At 43.6% G+C, this 25,805-nt stretch overlaps 3 protein-coding genes across 3 annotated transcripts; 2 read left to right on the top strand and 1 right to left on the bottom strand.

Annotated features, from left to right (window-relative positions):
- Positions 1-1,033: 1,033 nt before the first annotated feature.
- LOC115553673 (trypsin-2-like) lies at positions 1,034-3,179 on the top strand. The gene is made up of 5 exons (XM_030370132.1): positions 1,034-1,107; positions 1,258-1,411; positions 1,766-2,025; positions 2,246-2,382; positions 2,798-3,179. The coding sequence occupies exons 1-5, from the start codon at positions 1,068-1,070 to the stop codon at positions 2,948-2,950; spliced, it is 744 nt and encodes a 247-aa protein (XP_030225992.1). The 5' UTR covers positions 1,034-1,067; the 3' UTR covers positions 2,951-3,179.
- Positions 3,180-9,097: 5,918 nt separating this feature from the next.
- LOC115553834 (transmembrane protease serine 9) lies at positions 9,098-21,089 on the bottom strand. Its single transcript, XM_030370365.1, has 13 exons — positions 21,021-21,089; positions 20,743-20,890; positions 20,289-20,539; positions 19,933-20,069; positions 19,726-19,827; positions 19,563-19,602; positions 14,997-15,100; positions 13,319-13,451; positions 12,904-13,060; positions 12,433-12,531; positions 11,059-11,222; positions 10,298-10,434; positions 9,098-9,443 (listed from the first exon to the last, which is right to left on the bottom strand). Exons 1-13 carry the CDS (start codon positions 21,058-21,060, stop codon positions 9,291-9,293), a joined length of 1,665 nt encoding a protein of 554 aa, XP_030226225.1. The 5' UTR covers positions 21,061-21,089; the 3' UTR covers positions 9,098-9,290.
- Positions 14,502-16,873, top strand: LOC115553670 (trypsin-2). The gene is made up of 5 exons (XM_030370130.1): positions 14,502-14,667; positions 14,959-15,112; positions 15,404-15,663; positions 15,913-16,049; positions 16,523-16,873. The coding sequence occupies exons 1-5, from the start codon at positions 14,502-14,504 to the stop codon at positions 16,673-16,675; spliced, it is 870 nt and encodes a 289-aa protein (XP_030225990.1). The 3' UTR covers positions 16,676-16,873.
- Positions 21,090-25,805: the final 4,716 nt, after the last annotated feature.

Genomic DNA, 25,805 nt, shown 5'->3' with positions numbered 1-25,805 from the left:
CGTCAGGAGTCCCCAGGCCTCTCCATGGCCTGTATTTATATCCTGCCAGCCTGGGACGGACACCCCTCAGGATACCCCCTCCACCCATAAAAAAGTGGGGGGATGGGTTAAACAATTTTCCCATTATCGGCCCTCTTATCATGCCCCAATGCTCGCATCTGTTGGCTAATACCCCTTCACACACACACAGACACACATTTGTGCTTTTTGAATCTTCCATGCAGATTCAAGGCCCTCCTTTGAATGATTAAATCATGGTTGGCAGGACAGAGCGTGAAAAGTTTATCTTGTTTGTGTGTGTGCTGGAAAGTTTTTTCAAAATAAAAAATGAAATGATAAATATAATATAATTAACGCCTGATTCTTTGTGGCTGGCGTTCGTATTCATATATTCATGTCAACGAATTTTCTCATGTCAGTTGCATTTCAAGGTTTGAATTTTTAAAAGACTTTCCATCGCTCATGTAGGATGTCCTTGCGCATCTGCCAAGAGATGAGACGTGCCAGGAGATGATGCCATGAGAAAACATTCACCTGCAGACTTGGCACAGGGAATTAAAAAAACATGTTTTGGAGACGGCACAAACTTGCATTACAATAGCAACTATTCATCACTCAATCATTTCATGTTATTTTATAACATGAAATGAATGGAAAGATTAAAGAGATTTTTATTTATAATGTGTTATTTCCACTGTGTGTATGGTTGTGTGTGTCTCAGTTTGTTCAATAGACTATATAACATCGTTCAAAACATTTTGCATCAACAAAACACATGTAGAACTACTTCACTGCTTAAAAGAAATTCCAGTTATAGAGCAGGTCGGGCGGAGATGTGTGTGTGTGTGTGTGTGTGTATGCGTGTATGTGTGTATGTGAGTGTTTGTGTGAGCAGGAGAAACAAGCAGATGCTCAACGGGTGGGGTGGGGGATGGAGGGGAGATCACGTGAGGCCAGCCTCACTCATGCACCATTGGGGGTTCCTGGCGACAGAGGGGCAGCGGGTATAAAAGCTGAGGGTGCCATCGTGCTCATGTCCAGACTGGCTGCAGGAAGACTCCGACAACATGATCCCCCTGATTGTTCTCGCACTCCTTGGTGCCGCAGGTAACACACAAAACAGGTCTAAACGAGCGTGTGCGTTCACACAGCCCCACACACACACACACACACACACACACACGTTACTACTACAAACTTTTTAAAATGTCTCTATATCTGTTCTTTTAAGACCTGTTCTCATCTCTCCCCTGTCAGCTGCAGCCCCCATGGAAGACAAGATTGTGGGAGGCTACCAGTGTGAGGCCCACTCCCAGGCCCACCAGGTGTCTCTGAACCTGGGCTACCACTACTGTGGAGGCTCCCTCATCAACGACGGCTGGATCATCTCTGCTGCCCACTGCTGGCAGAAGTCAGTATTACAAATACTGTTTACTATTTGGTCATAGAGTGCACTTCATTCCTTTTATTCATTCTGGACCTAGAAAAATGTGTCTGGGAGTCAAACACCCTAAATATTAGGCTATACGTGTCCCTTAATATACTTGCATTGCAAAAAAAAGCATTTGACAGAAAAAAATATAGTTGGTCCATTCTCCCTTAATACATCTTCTTTCATTACTTCTCTTCTCAAAGTATTGTCTTTTAATGATTTCCCTTTAAATGTATTTTAAATGAGATTGCTGTCCGTGAAAGGCCTTTGTGTTTGAAGGGTGCTATTTAAATAAACTCTTGCCTGGTCTTCACCCCTTCACCCCTCTCTAAGCCCGTATTCCCAGATCGCCATCTTGGGCGAGAACCACATCTGGCAGTACGAGGGGACAGAGCAGTACATGTCGGTGGACGCCATCTATTGGCACCAGAGCTATGACTACAGGACGCTGGACTACGACATCATGCTGATGAGGCTGACCCAACCTGCCATGCTCAACCAGTACGTCAAGCCTGTGGCCCTGCCCACCGCCTGCCCCGTGGCTGGGGACCAGTGTGTCGTGTCTGGATGGGGGAACATCTACTCCGACAGCGGCAAGTGGAAACAAATTGCATACGGATGATACAGAATTATCATATCATCACTGGAATCCAAGGCTGAGCTCAATTTACATTGGCGTGGTAAAAAAATATTCAAGTGATGCACACGCTTCTATGTAATCTAATCTAATGCGCATCAATGGTATTTCATAGGTGACATCAAAGATAGTGGCCATTGACTGACCTAACTCCATAACCCCTTCTTCTTTTGTAGTGTTCAACCCGTTTAACCTGCAGTGTCTGGACCTCCCCATCCTGTCTGCGGAAGACTGCAGCAACTCGTACCCCGGCATGATCACTGAGCGCATGGTGTGTGCTGGATTCCTGGAGGGAGGAAAGGATTCCTGTCAGGTATTTCTTCAAAAGATCAACCAGTCAACACCCAGTAGATGATGCCAGAGCATTCAATGGATAGAACGGACCAAGAAGTGATTTGATTATCAATAATATTCTCTCTTCTGCGCTTTCTCCTCTATTTTCCACTTTCTGATCCACTCCTCTGCTCCTGGCCCTCCTGTCTTCTACTCCTTTTATTCTTCACTCTCTCATCTGCTCCTCCGCTCACCTCCTGCCTCTCCTCCCTGCTCCTCCTCTCCTCCTCTATGGTCCTCTCCCTGCTCCTCCTCTCCTCCTCCTCTCCTCCTCTCCTCCTCTATGGTCCTCTCCCTGCTCCTCCTCTCCTCCTCCTCTCCTCCTCTATGGTCCGCTCCCTGCTCTTCCTCTACTCCTCTATGGTCCGCTCCCTGCTCCCATCCACTCTACTCAGGGGGACTCTGGCGGCCCTCTGGTGTGCAACGGGGAGCTGCAGGGCATCGTGTCCTGGGGCCAAGGCTGTGCCCAGCCCAACTTCCCCGGGGTCTACACCAAGGTCTGCACCCTGATGCCCTGGATCAATGAGATCCTCACCAACTACAGCTAGCCTGCTAGCATCCACACAAAATGTCACAGCTGGGAGAGAGACAAAAGAGAGAGAAAGATACAACCTGTGGTATCGAAACTGCCTAACCAAATACAGCAGCTTCACTGACAAAAAGAGGGAAAAAGAGATGGGAACGAAGTGAAGAGAGAATGACAAAGCATGGAATCTGGATCAATCAATAAAATAACAACAATAAACAGCTCTGTGGCTCATTTCCTCCCCTCCTAAATATCTCTGAAGATCATTAGAAAAGATGGTGTACAAACCTCTGAGATGATATCGGTGGCTGCATTTCAACAACATTGATGTTATCATCATCATCATCATTAGTTTAACGAAAGACCATTAGAGCAGGATTACCTGGTCGACATACATGTACTAAAAAACTGAAAAGAGCATCGACCTCCTAACAAGAAAATAAGAGCCTTTCCTTCAACAAACAATCTACCTTTGCTCTATTCAAGGTCAGACTGCAATATTAATTTCAGTCACTTTAGTTCTTCAGTCACTTTATCTTTGAGGAACTTTCTACTGACAAGAGAAAGTGCTCTTGCGTAATTCATTTGATCATCATTTGTAATATAAACTGACCTTTGAAGCCCTTCAACTTAGAAATGAATCACGTAAAATGCCTATTGGGAGATGGAAAGCAAAATTCTCGTTGGCACCATGTTAGAGGCTTCTCTAAAAAACAGTTGATATTCGTCTGTAAAGCATGAAATGATAGTCATTTGGAGCCAGAGGTATATTCAAGAGATGATACGAAGAATGAGCAAAGTCATCATTAATGATAAAGTTTAATAAATAGATAAATCATGGAAACTGAGCATTAATACCAACCAAACATTTCGACGATAGGTTGAAGATCGAGGTCATATGGACATCTTGTTATGACGTGACCGATTTTCGACCAACTCCAATTTCGCCTTATGTTACATAAGAACTACATTATATGCAAATTATATATATTATACCAATATTATAAAATCAAGGCCAAACAAACATTTATAAAAACTTATCGCAGGAAGCTGTCTGGACGACATAAGGTCAGGACGAGACCTGTTTTTGACCAACTTCAAATTTGGTATTTTTTTTCAATAAGAATTATTATATATGGTGAACCGTACATATTATACATATTTTATAAAATAAACGGCCAAAAAACATATTTAAAACTGTTCAAAGGAAGGCTGTCTGGGCGACATCACGTCAAGAAGTGACCCATATTCGACCACTTCCTATTTCGCCGTTTGTTGAATAAGGATGACTAGGTATTGGGAACATTAGGTACAGATTATACATAATTATATATATATATATACATATATATATATATTGTTATTTTATTGATTGCACCTAGTTTATATTTTTTGGTTCCACATTTTTTACCTGGTCACTTTGCACTTTAATAAAGAAATAAAAGTTAAAGTTTTGCAAAATTGTTGATGTTTATTTACCCAAGTTGCTTAAGCAAGTTTATAAGCATCATTGTCCAAGTGTGCCACGGGACACAATGTCGGCCTGCCATGGCAAAGCTCCTTCTGGCGACAAAAAGAATCTCATCAAATCCATCCGTAAAGCAAACGCAGCTTTGCTGTAACAACTCCTGGACATCTCTGCAGGATTTACGGGCGTCAGGTTTGCATCTCCAGACACCACTCTGCGCCACTCACCAGGCTGTAAAGATCCAGCAGAGTCTGTGTCCGTAAATTGCGGTGGTGCATAGCAGCTTTCTGGTGCATTCACCACAGCTGTGTAGGACAGTTGTACACAACTGTCCTACACAGCTGTAGGACAGTTGTGTACAACTGTCCAACAGTGTTGGACAGTTGTACAACACACTCCTTGGCGACATCCACATCCTTGTCAGGTCCGAACTCAATCACCTGGCCCAGAATTCGTCAGCGCGCTGCCATGATCCCAAAGGTGTTTTCAATGACCCGTCTGGCTCTGGAGAGGCGGTAATTGAAGGTCTGCTTCTCTATTCCCAATAGCGTCCCGTGTTAAGCTTGTGATTGTGTGTTAAGAACAGTCCCAAATATTTTACCTGACACGAAAGACAGAATGCAACACAGTCATGAGTGTGTGTGGAATATTAGTATAGTTTGTTACATAACTGGAAAGGGGTGCATGATATTGTTGTGCAGGGGGAAGGCAGCATCAGCAACAATCAGGTGAGGGGCCTCGGCCCTGGACCCAGGAATAATAGCTGGCGGGGGCAGATTCAGCTAATGTTCAAGCAACATTGCTCCAAATATGTTGCGCTGGAAAATAGCTATTGGTTTAAAGGATGTACAGACCACCTCTGCTGTTGTCTCCTCTTTCGACTTTGTCGCATCAACATGTGCAATAGCAATATTGTTTGCTCGGTTTCGATCAGATCCAACTCCAACCTCAGTCCCTCTCTCTCGGTCGCCATCGTTCACTGTGATGGGCAAAGCCGGAAGATATGAGTCTTGAGTGGTCGGTCAGTCTTTACAAAAAACATAGCGCCCCTACCGTTGCAACGAATTGCATAGCGACGCGTAAAAACAAAACACAGAACAATAAAGGTTCACGACTACGTCGAAGCAATTACCAATTCATCCTGTTGTACGAATTGTATGTGTGTGTGTGTGTGTGTGTGTGTGTGTGTGTGTGTGTGTGTGTGTGATTACACACACTGTAACGCAAGTGTTGTACACTTCCTTGCTATTTGGATTACCGTTCTGCTGTTGGTGTTGTGGCGCATATAGTTGGTTCTTTGACGTCGATGGTATTTCTACAACAAGACTGTAGTTGGAGTTATCTCAGCCATCTATGAGCCCCGCTGACCGCCGCACGCTGCCGCGAGGCACCACCACCAGAAAGCACCACCGCCGCGAAGCACCACCGCAGCGAAGCACCGCCGCCGCGAAGCACCACCGCCTGGCAGCGGGCAGCGGGCAGCGGGCAGCGGGCAGCCGGCTGCAGCGGGCAGTGCGGCAGCGTGCGGTTCAGTCTACTTCAGATTGATGTGGAAGTGGAAGAGCCAGAGACGTTGGAGAACCCGACGCAGTCGTTTGTGATTCATAATATCGTCTGTTTACAGAACACGGCCGTGTGCGCCTTGCAATTGCGATACATCCACTGTAAACAGAGCGCATGGTACCGTGGCCGCATGCTGCTCAGGGCCACACCCCCACTCTCCTCCTTGACCCGCCTCTCTCCTCCTCATTTGCATTAAAGCTACAGACACCGAAACAGCGCGTTTGGGGAAAGCTCAATGTACAACTGGCTCGTAGTGGCTGTAATTCTGCACCCCGGCTGAATCTCGGGAACGTCTTCAAATACTGTGTTAGGGGCCCACTAATATCTATATTAAAGCATCCATAAAGTAGCATGCCATGGGACATTAAAGCAAGAGGCCTCGCCACAAAAAGAGGTGGACAGTACCATGGCCATGTGACCAGTTTTGATGTATATGCGATTAAAATATTTAATCGTGATTAATCGCATTAATGTCATAGTTAACTCTAATTAATCGCGATTAATCACAAATTATTTTTCTATGCTAAATATCCCTTGATTTTTTTGTCCCATAATTCTTCTCATTTTATTTCTCTTATCAACATGGTGAAGTGCATCGGCTTGCCTTGTGCAAATGATTTTTAATGATAACAACATTGGCATATACACTGATCAAAACAGGACGATACAAAAAAAGCCTATAGTACAATTAAACGACTGCTTTGAACAAATGTCATTTGAACATAGCAGTCAGGCTACTGCTTCTTTGTTTGGAGCCAAAGAAAATTTTTTATTTTTATTTTTTTTTATAAAATAATTGCGTTAATCGCGCGATAAAAAAATTAACGCCGTTAAATTTGGTTTGCGTTAACGCCGTTAATAACGCGTTTAACTGACAGCTCTAGTATATATATATCCTTTTTTATGAAATTGCTCAAAGATCATGGTCGTTAATATCGGGATTAATATCGGGATGCCCATTCCATCATGGTAAAGACGCTTCACATAAGCTTTACATACGAAGGGGGAATGTGCTGGTTAGTCAATCACCATCATTTAAGTGTGATCCTTATTTTAGCAAGTCCATTACTACACGCCATCTAGCTGTCTGCCACACTCCAGCCAGGTGACTTGTGGGCTCCCCCAGATAAAGGACGCAGAGTGCTGGTGTTGAAAATCTGGTTTATCGGCACGGGTGCTCCTCTGCCATCCTGGAGATCTCCCAGAGTGTGTGTGGAGATGGCTAGTTTATCCTATATGCAAACCGATCACTCAATGTGCAACAGGAGTGCAGCCACACCCAGCCCGAGTTCAATGAGACTCCACCAGGTAAGGCTGCTTAAACCAGCCATCATCCACACACTCCCACACTTATGGTTAAGAGATAATGGATTTTATTTGGTGTTCATCCAATCTGTGTATTTGAATTGCCATATTGTTACTGTAGCTCACTCCTCCATTGGATACAGAACTCATTCAAATGTTTAAGTGGTGTAGTGTTTCCCTTGTGGCCAAAAGAGATGGGTTTTAAAGGCCCACTATGCAACTTTTTTAGCCAAAATTACATTAAGTATGCAGGTTGAGAGTTATGCTGATGGTTCTGCATCCATTTCTGGGTCGATTGGTGGGTTTGTCATTTTCCCATGTGGCCTCTCCAGTGAAAAAGCGCATATGCAACTTGATGTGTTCGGACCGAGCGCTTCCGGATGTGACGCGGCGGAAGTATCCTCGAAAATGTAGTCAGATTGTAGTTTCGAAAATGCTTTACGGCACAGACACACACCCAAACATGGCACCGGCTAGATATAAACAGCCAGTTGCGAGGCAATTTGGCTTGATTTACCTTAATATAACAGGCTAGGAGTCATTGCGGTGGTTCCATTATACATTTTTGTTCGATTGTTCGTTGTTTCAACTCCCCCTTGCGCATCTTGGCGGAGAAAATTAATATGTTTCTGCCGCCCACTCTCGCGGGAGTCTCGGGTCTCGCGAAGTAACGAATTGCTTTGCGGCACAGACCCCCAAACACGGAACCGGCTCGATATAAACACAAGTAACTAAGGGATTGTTACATTCATCATAGATCAGCCGACTAAAAAGAGACAGAGAAACCCAATGTCGGAGGAACAGAAGAAGAGAAAGGGGAGACTGACCGACAGAGAGGCCAGACACGAGTAAACGTTGGGCAAGCTTTTCAGGAATAGCGTGAACTGAAAGAAAAAGAAGACTTCAAATCAGACTCCGACTTGGCCGTGTTGCTTTTGAAATTGAAAGTACCCTTGGGTGAACTTTGTCGTCGTGGTATTCTTGATGTTGATAGTCTCTGTACAAATGTGTTTGCTCAACCATTTTGTTGTGAGCCCTGTAAAAATTGTTTTCTCGACCGTTTTGTTGTGAGCCCTGTATGTTTCTAGCTTGCTTGGTTGCAGCCATATAAACACCTTTGTTTCCATTGGTGTTTTGCTGTTCGTCTGTCTTGTCCCCCAGATACAGACTGAATCCCCGAATCCAGGTTCTTGTTTATTTAGATTATTATGTTGGCCAACACTCTCACACTGATTGTTCTGTTCAACCCAAGATAAAACAATTATAATCTAGGATATAAATTCTCCCCGTCAACTATAAAAAGGATGGCTTGATGTTTATTGCAATACAAATACACCATTTTAAAAATGTATAACCTTGCCTACATTTTATGAACACTTCGGACATGGCTCCACGCATTCGCCGGCTTCTTTGAAAACAAATGCACATGGCTCGCGTAGAAGTGCATGGGGAAGGGTCGTCAACGAGTTGTTACGACAGTGTTGTAAAATATCTACTACGAAGCTGTAGGGGGCGCTGTGTAGAGAAATGTGCGTGCCAAAACCAAGAAAACAGCGAAGAAATTCCCGAAGTTGCATAGTGGGCCTTTAATACATTTGTGAGCAGATCAAAATGGGGTAATTAGTGTGGCTAATGTGGTTTATGAAACTGATATGTGCTAGGTACCTCATCACATTGTATGATATCCGTTGTGATGAAATGTGATTTAACACATTTGTACTTTGGATTAATGTGTTCATTATTGATAATGGGTTTTTTTTGTAAAGATAATTTGTATTGTTTGAATTGTAGGATTTTCAACAGGTCATTCAACTGCAGACACAACAACAGGGATGAGCATGTAGACATTGCTTTTATTCACTATTCCAATTTCTGTCGGTCTTGGACTTGCGTCTCAGCTGGCAGGAGACTTTTTGAGGAGTTTATGAGTTGGATTCAAGTGGGATAAAAGAAGCAAGGAAGAGATTGGAGAAGAGGGACAAGATGAAGGAGGAGGGGAGCGTTGTACTCAATCTGCTTGGTCAGTTCAGGGGTTGGCATCCAGTGTGGTTTGGATCCAGGAGAGGTACTCGTACACCTTGACGTACACGCCGGGGTAGTTGGGCAAAGCGCAGCCCTGTCCCCAGGACACCAGGCCGGTGAGCACTCCCTCACACACCAGTGGGCTTCCAGAGTCCCCCTGTGAGGGAGAGGGAGAGGTATAAACAGGCAGGGGGACGGGGGTGAACATGGACTTGGTGTACAAGACAGACTGCAGACCGTTGATGGGCTGTGTCCAAAATCATTCACTATATAATGCCGTATTTGGCCCCAATTCATCCTGTTGTACGAAATACAACATGTGAGTGTAGAAATCTGGCTCCCTGTATAGTGCACTGCTACTTAAAACAGCAATACGTACGATTGAGCACCGCAGCTAGTAGGCGGCACATATCGCGGTTGGCTGAGTGGGAGGGGATTTGGGAGGTACGGGCTGGCCAGTATCTTTAATTTGTTTTGTTGTAGAATATATAATTTATTGGATGGGATTTGATTGACAACAGTATTGAAATCAACATTGACTACAGATGTCAAAGTAATTTAAAGCTACAGTACAAGCTAGTTTAAATGTATTTAATCTTTAATGCCCCTAATTCACTGTACAACAAGTATACAAGCTATGTACTATTTTCACTCATCATCCTATAATACATGCTCTACCTGTGTTGATCAAATGTATGACTCTCGATGCGGCCTAGTATATTATAGGGCAGGAAAGTTTTCTTTTCCTTCTCGCTGCTGGGTTCAAACCCATAGCCCAACTGCTCCTTAAAGGGCCCATGTTTGTGTTTCCACACGTTGGAGTGTCCATCCTGCTGTATCAGAGACAAATCAGTCTATATATTGGACTCTGCCAACTGATAGGATGATCCTCCATAGAACATCTAGATGGCTGACCCATGTGTGATGTCACTCCAATAAATCACATAAATTGGATAAAAGCGTTATGCATCTGCTTAATTCATTGACTGAATAGTAAATAGTAAATCTCACGTTGCATGCATCCCTGCCCCCATCCATGTATCCGGCGCACACCATCCTGGGGCTGATCATGCCCGGGTAGGCTGCTTCGCAGTCCACTGTTTCCACGATGGGCACGTCCAGACACTGCAGCCTGGTGGGCAGGTTCACTATTGAAGGAAGCACAGCATTAGCTTCGTTCAATCCTCTGTCTGGATTGAACTCAGCGAGATTATGTTTTATGAAAACATGGCCATGGAGAAAGACTAAGTCATTAACCAAGAGGGGATGACTCAGCATCTTCTAAGAGCAAAGCAAAAGTGTTTACATCACAATAAAACTGAACGGCACTGTAGGAGCAGTGACAAAAGAAAACTGCTGGACGTGGGTCCAAACATGGGATTGTAGCAGAAGTTTTCTTGCTTAGAATAAATAAAGACTCACAAAAACTGATTACAGGCTACAGGGGTTATTTTAGGGCAGGGAAGGGAACATTAACACACTGATCTGGGCCATATTTAACTAAGAAGGAAGAATAAACAATAGGTGAAGGGTGAGCCAATACAAAGATCATGCCATAAATAAAGTGTTGTACAGTCAATATGGGACAAAAAGATGCAATAATCAAACAACATATAGTTAAAACATGATACAAAAGAAAGAAAACTTCTTCCACATTGCAGAGCACTCTGATTATATGACTAATGAAAGCACCAGTTGATGATTGGATGTCCCAATTTGACTAGATCATCGTTCATCATCGTTTCTGGTTAAAGCTGGTGTGGTAAGCTCACCCTCTTCACCCATGGCCATGTTGCCCCAGCCAGACACGGAGCAGAGCATGCCCCCGTCAGGGGGGCCCGTGGGCAGGGAGATGGGGGCCACTGACTGGGTCACCTCCACGGGATGGTACAGCTTGATCATCATCATGTCGTAGTCCAGCGTCTGGTAGTCATACCTGCCAACGGAGAGAACCGGGATGTGATGATATTGGCGGCAGGGTGTGTGGAGTAGGCAGTATGTTTTAGACATTACAGCTGGGTATTGAACTTCTTCAATACCAATACCTGGGTTGAAGTTCATAAACCAAACCAATACTTTCGTCTTAATAAATTCAGTGTAAATACATTTTCGTAGGCAAAAGAGAGACAAAATCATTCAATTCATTAAAACAAGAGTTGGCAGGTTGTTCCATTTCATTTACTTAATCATCTATCTAACTGATGAATACATATATATATATATTAAGGTGAGTGCTGCATGCAGCGCTCAACCATTGTTCTTCATAAGTTGTATTCTTTCTTTCTTTGATTCTTTCTTTCTTTCTTTCTTTCTTTCTTTCTTTCTTTCTTTCTTTCTTTCTTTCTTTCTTTCTTTCTTTCTTTCTCTCTTTCTTTCTTTCTTTCTTTCTTTTTTTCTTTCTTTCTTTCTTTCTTTCTTTCTTTCTTTCTTTCTTTCTTTCTTTCGGTCGTTCGTTAGTTCGTTCGTTCGTACGTTCGTTCTTTCTTTCTTTCTTTCTTTCTTTCTTTCTTTCTTTCTTTCTTTCTTTCTTTCTTTCTTTCTTTCTTTCTTTCTTTCTTTCCTTCTTTCTTTCTTTCTTTCTTTCTTTCTTTTAGAAGACGTTCAGGCAGCGTTGCCAGATTGGGCTGTTTTTCCCGCTCTACTGGGCTACTTTTAATCACGCACCGGCTCGCTATGTATTCTCTTAAAGACACACACACACACACACACACACACACACACACACACACACACACACACACACACACACACACACGCACACGCACACGCACACGCACTCACACGCAGTGCAGGGCAAGACATTTGACCTTTCAGATTCTTCAGTTCAATTCATTTTACATTTCTGCATTTGGAAATGCTTTGCGCTTTTCATTCAGCTATCACTTATTTGTTCCCAACCACTTACAGAAAATGTTAACATTGTTTACTCCATTTAGACTTCTGATCTTTTGTTCAAATCCCTTCACTTGATTTAAGCCATTTAACGGGGTTTTTTATGTCTTAAAAAACATATTTTCAACCTCACTTTGCACTACAGTACTCACCTCATTTTCTGCAGGAAATGCATTTTCTAGTTAATCTTATTAGTTTATTATTTATTTTATTTTATTGTTATGTCAATTCCATGTGTGACTGAGTTGACTCACAGCTCATGCCAGAAGATGGTATTCGTCTTCACGAGCTGCTCAGTGCCTTCAAACACACGCAGGTCGTGTTCTCCAAGCATCACCTGCATGTAGTAGGGACTGGTGGGAAAGAGAGCGAGAGAGAGATCGAGAGAGAGAGAGAGCGAGAGAGAGAGAGCGAGAACGAGAGCGAGAACGAGAGAGAGAGCGAGACAGAGACAGAGAGAGAGAGAGAGAGAGAGAGAGAGAGAGAGAGAGAGAGAGAGAGAGAGAGAGAGAGAGAGAGAGAGAGAGAGAGAGAGAGAGAGAGAGAGAGAGAGAGAGAGCGAGAGAGAGAGAGAGAGGGAGAGAGCGAGAGCGAGAGCGAGAGAGAGAGCGAGAGAGAGAGAGAGAGAGAGAGAGAGAGAGGGAGAGAGCAGACAAAAAAGTAAATGCCGGTTCAAAAACATCGACTAGAATTCTTGCCTTGACCAAATCAGCAGTCATACTCACTTGTACCAGCAGTGGGCGACAGAGAGCACCCACTGGTCGTTGATTAGCACGCCGCCGCAGAAGTGGTATCCGTAGTTCAGGGAGGCCATGAAGGGACGAGAGCGAGGCTCACAGTCCTGTCCGCCGATGATCCTCCCGTCTTCACGGGGCACTGCCGCTGTAGGACACATCAGACAGTCAGGACCATACAGACATGCACACACAATGACAATTCAAACAGATAAAAAGAACAACATCTGTGTTTGTGTGGGGATCTGTATCTGCATAAGTTTACCCCTGTATCAGTGTGTTTGTCTCTGTGTATGTTTGTTTGCATGTTTGTAGCCATGTTTGCATGGGTAAATCATACCGGTATATGAGTGCGTGTGTGTCATTCTGTGTGTGTGTGTTAGTGTCTGTCAGTGTGGGAGTTTACCAGCAGCACCCAGCAGCATTAGCAGAGCCAGGCCGATCATGGTTTCACTCGGGAACGGTGAAGCGTCAGGAGTCCCCAGGCCTCTCCATGGCCTGTATTTATATCCTGCCAGCCTGGGACACCCTCTATCCCTCTGCCATCCACCATCTCAGGCTACCCCCTCCACCCACAATCACACAGCTCTTTCCCAACAGCCCCTACCACCGCACACTCCTACACACCCACAACACTATTCCCATTATCGGCCCTCTTATCATGCCCCAATGCTCGTATCTGTTTGCTAATACCCCTTCACACACACACACACACACACACACACACACACACACACACACACACACACACACACACACACACACACACACACACACACACACACACACACACACACACACACACACACACACATGTTGACAGTAACCTGCAGATCCAAGGCCCTCCTCTGAATGATTAAATCATTGTTGGCAGGTCAGAGTGTGAAAACGTTATCTTGTTTGTTTGCGCGCAGAACTTTTTATTCCAAATAAAAGAATGAAATGATATTAATAAGAATAAAATGAACGCTCGATTTTTTTAGTTTCTATTTTCCCGTAATTCTTTGTGCTAGTCGTTGGTATTCGTGAACCTATTCTCTCATGGCGGTTGAATTTCAAGGTTTGAACATTTAAAAGGCTTTCTCTGGTGTTGGACGTCCTTGAACATCTTCCAAGAGATGTGAGAAAACATTCACCTGCAGACTCGGCACAGGGAATGACAAAACATGTTTTGCAGACGCAACATACTTGCATTATAGCAACTAATCCCTCAATGATTTCATGTTATACTACTCTGAGAATGTCTGTCCTCTATGCATAGTGTTTAATGTAACAACCGTAATTTCGATTTTTCTTTACTATGTCTTAAATCTGCTCTTTGCGCGTGTGGTTGTGTGTGTGTCAGTTTGTTTAATAGACTATATGACATGGTTAAAAGCATCTTGCACCAACAAAGCACATGTACAACTACTTTACTGCTTCATACAAATTCCAGTTAAATAGTGCGGCTGTGTGGAGATGTGTGTGTGTGTGTGGGTGTGTGGGTGCATGCGTGCGTGCGTGTGTGTGTGTGCAGGAGAAACAAGCAGATGCTTAGCAGGTGGGGTGGGGGATTGAGGGTGGAGGGGGTGGTAAGCGGGGACTGTGGGATGAGGTGGGGTCACATGAGGCCAGCCTCACCCATGCACCATGGAGGGTTCCTAGCAGGTATAAAAGCAGTGGGTTCCATCGTGCTCATGTCCAGACTGGCTCCAGGAAAACTAGACTCTGACAGCATGATCCCCCTGATTGTTCTCGCACTCCTGGGTGCTGCAGGTAACACACAAAACTGGTCTTACGGGCGTGTGCGTTCACACACACACACACACACACAAACACACACACACACACACACACACAAATGGCGTATACTGATATACCTGCTCACACGTTCATACTACACACTTGTTAATACTTTTTTTTATTATATATGATGAAGACAACGATAAATTCCCACACGTGTTTCATAATGTCATAACACAGGTATTGTTTGTTTTCTGAAGAGGCGACACATGCATATTTTACTCTACCTCATTTTTTTAACAACTGTTCTTCTCTTCTCTCCAGCTGCAGCCCCCATGGAAGACAAAATTGTGGGAGGCTACCAGTGTGAAGCCCACTCCCAGGCCCACCAGGTGTCTCTGAACCTTGGCTACCACTACTGTGGAGGCTCCCTCATCAACGACGGCTGGATCATCTCCGCTGCCCACTGCTGGCAGAAGTCAGTATTACAAAAAGTGTTTACTATTTCGTCCTTCAGTCATTTTGGACCTATACATTTTGGGCTGGGGCTTAATAGGCAAAAAACACAAAAAGGCATATATACAATAGTTAATTTAGTCCATTGTCTCTTAATCCAACTTCTCTCTTTACTTCTCTTATTAAAGTTTTTTTTTTTAAGATTGCTATGCTAAATATCTTTTAAAAAAAGATGGCTTTCCGTGAAAGCATGTTGTGTTTGAAGGTTGCTATATAAATTGACTCTTGTCTGGTCTTCAACTACCTCTCTCAGCCCGTATTCCCAGATCGCCATCTTGGGCGAGAACCACATCTGGCAGTACGAGGGGACAGAGCAGTACATGTCGGTGGACGCCATCTATTGGCACCAGAGCTATGACTACAGGACGCTGGACTACGACATCATGCTGATGAGGCTGACCCAACCTGCCATGCTCAACCAGTACGTCAAGCCTGTGGCCCTGCCCACCGCCTGCCCCGTGGCTGGGGACCAGTGTGTCGTGTCTGGATGGGGGAACATCTACTCCGACAGCGGCAAGTGGAAACAAAGAACAACAAATCACCATGAGACCCATAATGACATCATATCTATACACCAAAATCCAAGGCTGAGCTAGGGTTAGATACAAAATGGGAGCAGTAAGAAAATATTCAAGTGATGCACAAGTTTCTATTGAACCTCAAATTAATCTAATCTAATGTGCATCAGTGGTATTTCATAGGTGACATCAAAGATAGTGGCCATTGACTGACCTAACTCCATAACCCCTTCTTCTTTTGTAGTGTTCAACCCGTTTTACCTGCAGTGTCTGGAACTCCCCATCCTGTCTGCGGAAGACTGCAGCAACTCGTACCCCGGCATGATCACTGAGCGCATGGTGTGTGCTGGATTCCTGGAGGGAGGAAAGGATTCCTGTCAGGTATTTCTTCAAAAGACGAACCAGTCAACACCCAGTAGATGATGCCAAAGCATTCAATGGATAGAACGGACCAAGAAGTGATTTGATTATCAATAATATTCTCTCTTCTGCGCTTTCTCCTCTATTTTCCACTTTCTGATCCACTCCTCTGCTCCTGGCCCTCCTGTCTTCTACTCCTTTTATTCTTCACTCTCTCATCTGCTCCTCCCCTCACCTCCTGCCTCTCCTCCCTGCTCCTCCTCTCCTCCTCTATGGTCCTCTCCCTGCTCCTCCTCTACTCCTCCTATCCTCCTCTATGGTCCTCTCCCTGCTCTTCCTCTACTCCTCTATGGTCCTCTCCCTACTCCTCCTCTCCTCCTCTATGGTCCTCTCCCTGCTCCTCCTCTACTCCTCCTCTCCTCCTCTATGGTCCGCTCCCTGCTCTTCCTCTACTCCTCTATGGTCCTCTCCCTGCAACCATCCACTCTACTCAGGGGGACTCTGGCGGCCCTCTGGTGTGCAACGGGGAGCTGCAGGGCATCGTGTCCTGGGGCCAAGGCTGTGCCCAGCCCAACTTCCCCGGGGTCTACACCAAGGTCTGCACCCTGATGCCCTGGATCAATGAGATCCTCACCAACTACAGCTAGCCTGCTAGCATCCACACAAAATGTCACAGCTGGGAGAGAGACAAGAGAGAGAGAAAGATACAACCTGTGATATCGAAACTGCCTAACCAAATACAGCAGCGTCACAGACAAGAAGAGGGAAAATAGATGGGAAAGAAGTAAAGAGAGAATGATGGAGCATGGATTCTGGATCAATCAATAAAATAACAGCAAATAAAACAACTTTGTGGTTCATTTCCTCCCCTCCTAAATAAGAAGATCATTAGAATGGTTGGTGTACAAACCTCTGAGATCATATCGGTGGCTGCATTTCAACAACAATAGCGCCAACAACATCATCATCATTAGTTTAGCGAAAGAAAATTGGAGCAGGATTACCTGGTCGACATACATGTACTAATACTGAAAAGAGCATCGACCTCCTAACAAGAAAATAAGAGCATAGCTTTCCGTCAGCAAAATAACAACCATCGATCTATTCAAGGCCTGACTGCAATATCCAGGTCAGTCAGTTCAGTTCTTCATCTTTATCTCTGAGGGACTTTCTACCGACAAGGGAAAAGGCTCTCGAGTAATTCATGTGATCATCAATTGTACTATAAAATGACCTTTGAAGATCTTCAAAAGAGAAATGTATCACGTCAAGTGCATTGGAAGTTTGAAAGCAATATGTCTTATCAGTGGCACCATGTTAAAGGCTTCTCTAAGAAACTGTTGATTCACTGTTTGTCAGTGAAGAATGAAATTATAGTAATTTGGAGCCAGCAGCATATTCAAGACATGATACGAAGAATGTCTTGAATATGCAATCAAAGTGATCATTAAGGATGAAAATGATGATAAATTAATTAATCAATCACACATGGGAAACTTAGTGTTAATAGTACTTGCACTGGGGTTAAAACCCAGCTTGTATGGGTAAAGGAGGTGCCGTACATAATTTACAACAACGTTAAAAAATTATCCTAGAGACTACTTATGTTTTATCATGAATGGTAGTGACTCTAGCCTTTAATGTTAAGCTGATAAATGCAATTTTTCAAAAGGAAAATGTTTTATGTTTGTTCCAAAGAACTGACAAAACTCTGTCTCTACATATAACTCCATAGCAGATGTTCCACCTGTTGATAGACTATTGATCGACTGTGATATGATAAAACAGCAAATCCCTGTTTCTACGAATACATTTAAAGTCTAAACCATTGAGTTAAGTGTCGTTAAGTAATTAAGTTTGGCATACTTGTTTAAATTGAATAGATAGACACTTTAATTCTGCAAGGGAGTGGAATCCTTACATCATTACATTAACTTGAGGAGACCATGTTCAAGTGTCTATCAGCGTACCAGCCAGGAAATTAGAACCGCCACAACCATTGTTTTGTTCAATGCCTTCATTCTGAGTTGCTCATATTATTGAAAATATTGATAACATTTTTTTACATGAAGCACTGTGAATGATTAATTTGACACGATATTTAAATAGAGAATAATTGCTGTTTATTTTTTAGCGTCACGTGAACTAGTCACTAGTTCCTAATCAAGTGACCAATTCAGCCGACAACAAACCACCGACTTGTATACCGGTGTTCTGCAAATCTATGCTACCTATCAAATCGTGCTACCTAGTGGTACTGCGCATGCTCATGGAGGTTCATATTTCATAGTATGAACTCAATCAATGACAACTGGGGCCAAACGTCAGTAGGGTGCATTATAACCCTTGACGTACAAGCAGTCAACGTCAATAATATCCCAGAATCCCCACAATACTTCCATCAAATCACCTAGTCATCCCAAATAAAACTGTTAAAACTAGGAATAAGTTATTTGGTTAAAGCTGGAAAGAAGCATCATAGAGCTGGGTATGATGGTAGGATAATATGGGTTAATATGCCGTCGCTGCCTTCGCGTCGTTGTTCCTGAGGTACTTTGGCCTTTGAGGACTCCATTGACGAGTGGTGCTCAAGTGCCAGGCCCTGCCAACACAAGTGCTTACTTGCCATGGCTGGGCTCTTGACATCGCAGAGTGGGGCCCACAACACACGGCTCCGGGTCCAAATGTGACCTCACTGTCTGCATTACATGAATTTAACCCACCTGCTGTCTCTCTGCCAAGTATTTTGAGAGATGGTGAAAGAAGGCGCACACACAAATGCGTGCGCACACTAAGTGTAGAATTGTTCATTGTCCCGTCCAGTCTATGTAGGGCAACATATCCATGGACTATCATATACATGTTATGGTTTATTGATGTTGATTTGTTATTCTTATCAATACCTCTCTGACGTTAACTTGAAGGAATTATTTGAGGGCCATTCCTATAGCAGGATCATACAGGGTTGCTGGACTTCCAAACTTCACCAAACACGTGTGCAGACATTACCTCTACCTTGATTAGTTAGCCTCAGTGATGGTTTTAGCATATTATATGGCTTTTGAATTGTTTGTGATACACCTACCAGGCTTTTCTGCGGAGGACTCTGAGGAGGATGGGGAGTAATCTTCTTAGTGGGAGGCTATTCCTGTGTTTCCAGCCATCGAACTCGATCTTATTGCTATGGATTTGTCTCAGGATAAATCAACCAACAGTGTGCACCAGGACTTTTTCTGATGTCACCAGAAACTAAAATGGATCTGCTTGAATTAATATAAAGTGACTATCAAACCCTTTGATTGTTTGTCTCCCCATCACTGTCCCCGCTTAAAGGATCAGAGCTCAGAAAATAAGCTCTTTCCAGTAAAGATTGCATGCAAGGTTGTCAAGGATCTCAATATAAATAAAACAGACAGCTCAGGCATAAAGAGAGAGACTTGTATGATTTATCTTTTAAACATTTATTGATCACATTCATTTTCAACAGCCTGATGTTAAACTGCTACAGGGATCATAAGAGGATCCTTTAATAACTTGCCATGGTATCGCGAACCCAGCCCGAGAGAACGCAGACCTGGGAGAGATGAAATAAAATACACAGGAGTTAGCCAAAGACCTTGACGTTAGAATGTCATCTCAAAACCTGGAAACCTCATAATATAATAAAATACATTAAAGTTAATAACCGCGTCTGTACCTTGGCGTAGACACCGGGGTTGTCCCTCTCAGCACATCCGTATCCCCAGGACACAACACCCTGCAGCACACCGTTGCACACCACGGGGCCACCGGAGTCTCCCTGCAAGACACAAACAGATATGAGCACTTACATCTTACCCAACCCTCAGCGAGAACCAAGCAAGGCCAGATGAGCAGTGAGTTGTGTTCCTGCAGATGAACGTACCTGGCAGGAGTCCTTGCCTCCCTCCAGGTAGCCAGCGCAGAACATGGACTGGGTGATCATGCCAGGGTAGGAGTTGGCACAGTCGGCGTGGGAGAGGATGGGCAGGTTCAGGCACTGAAGCTTGTCCCCGTCATCAACTAGAATATGGAGGAAGAAGAGAATGAGAATATGCTTTGCTCTTCGCATTTCTTACTTTGTTTGTGTTCTATCGATAATATATATTTTGACTTGTCCTTATTATGCTGCTGTGACACCTAACTTGCCCTTCTGGCATTCTTTTTAAAGAAGTTGCTCTCATCTTAAACATCCCAGCAGCCCCCTAGACTAGGATCAAGACCAGCGGACCAACTACTCACCGGAGCTCATGGTGTTTCCCCAGCCAGACACGGTGCACATGGTGCCATCAGCAGCACATTCGGTGGGAAGGGCCACAGGCTGCACATACTGGTTCAGGGTGGCGGGCTCGCTCAGCTTGATCAGCATGATGTCGTTGTCGATGTTGTAGGAGCTGTAGTTGGGGTGACGGATGACGCTGGAGGAGGAGATGAACTGCTCGGTTCCCTCGTTGACCCTGATGTGGTGCTCGCCCAGACGCACCTCAATACGGCTGGAATGAGAGAGAGGGAGAAAGTGTTAGAGAAAATTGAAGAGAGAGATTGTGAGGAACATGGGTAATGAACTGCAAGAATGTCAAACTGGATTTGGTGCAGTGATTGTTTCGGGTTTTCTGTCTTTAATTTTGAGTTAGAGTCCTCTCTATCCCAATGAAATCCCAGCCGGTGATTCAGCCTTGGAAGGTTTTGAACTCACGACTTGTAGCAGTGAGCAGCAGACACCACCCAGTCCTTGCTGACCAGGGAGCCTCCACAGAAGTGGTATCCAGAGTTCAGAGACACCTGGTGGGCCTGGGAGTGCCTCGTACACTCATACCCTCCGACGATCTTGTCCTCCTCAGCGACTAGAAGGGAAACACAAAACACAACATTAATCCAGGCTGAGACATACTCATGGTCATCATTTTTGAAGATCAGCTGCTGCCTACGACAGCAGCCATAGTCGAAGGCCTTTCGTTTGTGTGGGAAACTCACAGACAGCTCCGAGGAGCAGAACGAAGATAAGAGACTTCATGGTTGCTTTGTGATCAGGTTGATGAAGTTTGAGCATTTACCTGAAGCTTTTATACCAACGAACTGGAGATCTGCCCCCACCCTCCTGTCCATCTCATTGGTCAGTCATGAGCCAATGATCTGCATTTGCTTCAAGATAATAACATTTGCTCCCCGAATTAGCTGATGCCTTGAAGTCCTGGCCAGAACACAGCAGTTGGTTATATCCCAGCACTGAAAATAACATTGTGTGGTTTGCTCTGCTTGTACTAATGACCAATTTCAATCCATAAAAGTTAGTTTGTTGTCTCATTAAAAAAAGATTTAAATGGACTTAATTAATAGCAGATCAAATACATTTTATAACTAGATTGCTTAATCCTTGAAGCACGAAAAATTAGGTTAGTTGGGTACTCTTTTGACTAGTTAATTATGGCTAGATTAAATGTAGAGTCTAAACAAGCAAATTAAGTGTTGTTAAGTAACCAAGTTTGGAATACTTGTTTAAAACAAATTTAAGTGATGAATTATGTCATTGCATGCATTATATAAGCATTTGTTTTGATGGATTCATGAATTTTTCGATAGACATTTTTAATTTGATTTAATGCAAATATAAGGAGTAAGGTCCTGTCTGACCATGAGGAAATTAAATGGTCACATGGTGCTCTCAGTTAGACAACAGTTGGATCAATTGAACCGCCCTTTTTTAAATAATACTTAAACCCAGTAAATTGCCATTTCCTGTTCATCGGTTCATTTCAGGCAAGTTTAAATGTTATGAAATTTATTTTGTTTCCAATCTGAACCAGAGGGGTTTTCACTTGGGGACCCTCAATACATAACTGCTTGAATTAAACAAAATCATTGTTATTTCAATACCTTCATTCTGACTTGCTTGTGTAAGTGAAAATCTGGAAGAAACATTTTACTGAATTGGTCCCTGCAATTGTTTTATCTTACATCAACATTTGAACAGAAAATATTTGCCATTTTTATAGCGTCATTTGACCTAGTCAAGTACCCTACTGACAACAAACCGTTGACTTGTGTTATGACAGTGGAATAATAGGACACAGCTATTTTAGTGGATTTGAGTGCTTCTTCTTTTTCAGGGTTCCCTGTCTTTTGAGCATATCATATACAGTTATTTTTCATGACATTGTCATTAATGTACTGTGTTCAAACCAATGCAAGCCGTTCCTATGGTAGGATCATACAGGCTTGCTGGACTTCCAAATCTTCACCAAACACGTGTGCAGACATTACCTTAACCTCGACTACCTAGCCTAATTGATGGTTTTGGTATATTATCTTGCTTTTGAATCGTTTGTGTTACACCTAAAAGGACTTTCAGCAGCACACCAACGGCCCACTCTGAGGAGAATGTGGTGCAATCTTCTCAGTGGGACGCCATTCCTGTGTTTCCCACCATCATGCTATGGATTTTTCTCAGGATGACTCAACCAACAGTTTATTGTCAGGACAGCTCTCTGGATATCAACCATAACTCCACCATGCCTGATCTAAAGCTGATGTGAATGGCATTTCATTCAAAGAGGTAACCTCCAACGATGCCATTCAACTGGACTCTGTATCTGGCCAACACAGCTCATTTGGCCGATTGATGCCGGGTTTGACCCAGATCCCTGACACGGAGGTCAGGCAAAACTGGTCATCATTTTTGAAGATCAGCTGGTGACTACGACAGCAGCTGTAGTCAAAGGCCTTTCGTTTGTGTGGAAAACTCACAGACAGCTCCGAGGAGCAGAACGAAGATAGGAGACTTCATGGTTGCTATGTGATCAGGTTGATGAAGTATGAGCATTTACCTGAAGCTTTTATACCAACAAACTGGAGATCTGCCCCCACCCTCCTGTCCATCTCATTGGTCAGTCATGAGCCAATGATCTGCATTTGCTTTAAGATAATAACATTTGCTCCCCGAATTAGCTGATACCTGGAAGTCCTGGCCAGAACACAGCAGTTGGTTATATCCCAGCACTTATAGTAAACCTGAATATAACATTGTGTTGTTTGCTTTAAGATTATAGATTGACAGGCACTCTGTTAATCTCAATTAGCTTATTAATCATAATGATACAACGTTGATACTTGTTATCAAAGGGACACAAAAATTCAGTTGGATCATAGATGAACCGCCCTTCTTTAATCATACTTAAACCCAGTATGTTGCCATTTACTGTTCATAGTTTCATTTCAGGCAAGTTTAAATGAGATTAAATGTATTTTGCAAGGGAGTGGAACTTAATATTTTCAACATCATTAACTTGTGGAGACAATAATATGACATCAGCGAACCAGCCAGGTAATACACATGTTTTCCACTCTGAACCATAGGAGGTTTAACTTGGGGACCATCAACAAGAAACTTAGTTTAAATGAAACTAAATCATTGTTATGTTCAATATCTTCATACTGACCTGCTCATATTATTAAAAATCAGGATTTTTATTTGTATTGGTCTCCTTAAAGGAGCATTTCACCGGTGGAGGCATGAATATGTATTGAAATTGGGTCCTATATGTAGTCGAATAATAAAATAAAATTCTAATTTGGTGCCGTCTTGACCGAGAAGAGGCAGAAATTGAATTTTTGGCGCTTGTGGATTGAAGACAACAACTCCCACCATGCACCACGATGCACAGCTTCGCTGCCACTCCCGCTGATCTAGATCTCCGCCTATCGGACACCTCGCTTTTCCATCTACCAAGCTGATACCACAAGACTGCTTGAAAATCACTTCACAAAACATTTCTAGTGAAGATTATTAGTTGGTGAAAACGATCCGATTTTGTTTTATGCGGTTCAGGGATATCTCCGTAAAGACGGAGTCATTTCGAAACCGCATCGAGCTGTAGAAAGTAACGCTGTAGTAAATATTCAAGGCGCTGGTTCTCCACAGAAAAAAGGGGAGCGCATCAAGCCTGCGCGCTGTATACAAACATTCAGTCACGAGGAGATTCAACCTTTTAAATTGAGCAGAAATACTTTTTAATGTACAGTTACTAAATACATTTATCAAGGGGATTTATTTAAAGCTACAAAAATAATACAAATAAAATAATAAATAAAAAATTACACGCAAGTCTGACGTCCCCCAGCTGGTGGGGGGCTAAGGCCATTAAGCGTTTCAGACGTCCACACGAAACCGCATAGGTCCGGATAGATTTTGAAACCACCACCGAGGGTGAACCTGGATGGAAGAGTTTCTACTGTATTCCAACTTAACCGTGGACGACGACGAGAAGAAAACTGTCAAACTTTTCAGCTATCTCGTTGGTGAGAGCGGCAGAGAGCTGTTGGACACGCTCATGGGTGAGACAGCGAAGTCTGATTGGAAGATGAAGGACATAATTGATAAAATGGATGCTCACTGCAACCCTAGTGCTAACGAGACCGTGGAACGTTACCGTTTCTTCTCGAGAAACCAAGGTTCGAGTGAGGCAATAGACTGTTATGTCACGGACCCGAAAGTGTTATCAAAGACGTGTAACTTTGGGACTTCAAGAGACTCGCTCATTCGGGATCGGATTGTGTGTCGAGACAACAATGTCAGCATGAGGGAGCGGTTGCTCCGCGAGAAGACCCTGACGCTCGACACATGCATTCAGTTGTGCAGAGCCTCAGAGTTGTCGCGCGGGAACGTCAAAACCATCTCCGGACCTAAAGTGGAGGAGGTGCATGCAATACAGAGACCAGGGCACTACCAACAGCCAGCGGATAAAGTGGACTGCAAATTTTGTGGCAAATCACATGAGAGAAGCAAGCAGAAATGCCCAGCATACGGTAAGACGTGCAAAAAGTGTGGCAAAGAGAATCATTTTGCAGCTAAATGTAAAGCCGGTCAGCAACCAAGAGAAAGGGAACAGAGAAAGAAACAAGTGCACCATGTAGCAGAACACGAGAGTGATGAGTTTGATGAAATCCTCTGTGTAACTGCAGAAGAGATTGAGACAGTGAGTTCAGTAGATTCTGATAAAAGACTCAACACACAGCTCTTTGCTGGAATGCTTTTGGGAAAACAGACTGTGAAATTTCAAATAGACTGTGGTGCTACTTGTAATATAATTCCAATTGATCTGCTTGATTCAAATACAAAGATCGAAGACACAAAGAGTGTGCTAGTGATGTACAACAAAAGCAAGCTTAAGCCACTGGGAAAATGCAAACTGAAGCTGAGAAATCCCAGAAACCAGAAGCTGTACCAGTTGGAGTTCCAAGTTGTGGATGAGGGAGATACAGTGCCATTGCTTGGCAAAAGGGCCAGTGAGGGCATGCAGCTGATTAAAGTGCACTATGAAAATATTATGGCAATTGACAGCATAGTTACAACAGTGCCAGAAATTAAGACTACAAGGGGCCAATGGACAATGGAGCAGATACAAGCAGAGTATGCTGACGTGTTCAAGGGTGATGGCTGCCTTGAAGGATAATACAAGCTGGAGATTGACGACACAGTGAAACCTGTGCAGCTGCCAAAGAGGCGGGTGCCAGTAGCAATGATGAAACCACTGAAGGCTGAACTTCAAGACCTACAGCGCAGAGGAATCATCACACCTTTAGAATGCAACACAGACTGGATCAATGGAATGGTTGTTGTCCAAAAAACAGAATGGGAAGCTACGGATATGCATTGATCCAAGACCCTTGAACAAGGCGCTGAAACGTAGTCACTTTCCATTGCAGACAATTGAGGACATTCTCCCAGATCTGGCTAAAGCAAAAGTGTTTACAGTATGTGAT

This window comes from Gadus morhua, chromosome 11 (assembly GCF_902167405.1).
Source record: "Gadus morhua chromosome 11, gadMor3.0, whole genome shotgun sequence".
Lineage (NCBI taxonomy): Eukaryota > Metazoa > Chordata > Actinopteri > Gadiformes > Gadidae > Gadus > Gadus morhua.
Note: the sequence above shows the minus strand (reverse complement) of the source record. Positions and strands in the feature narration are given on the sequence as shown.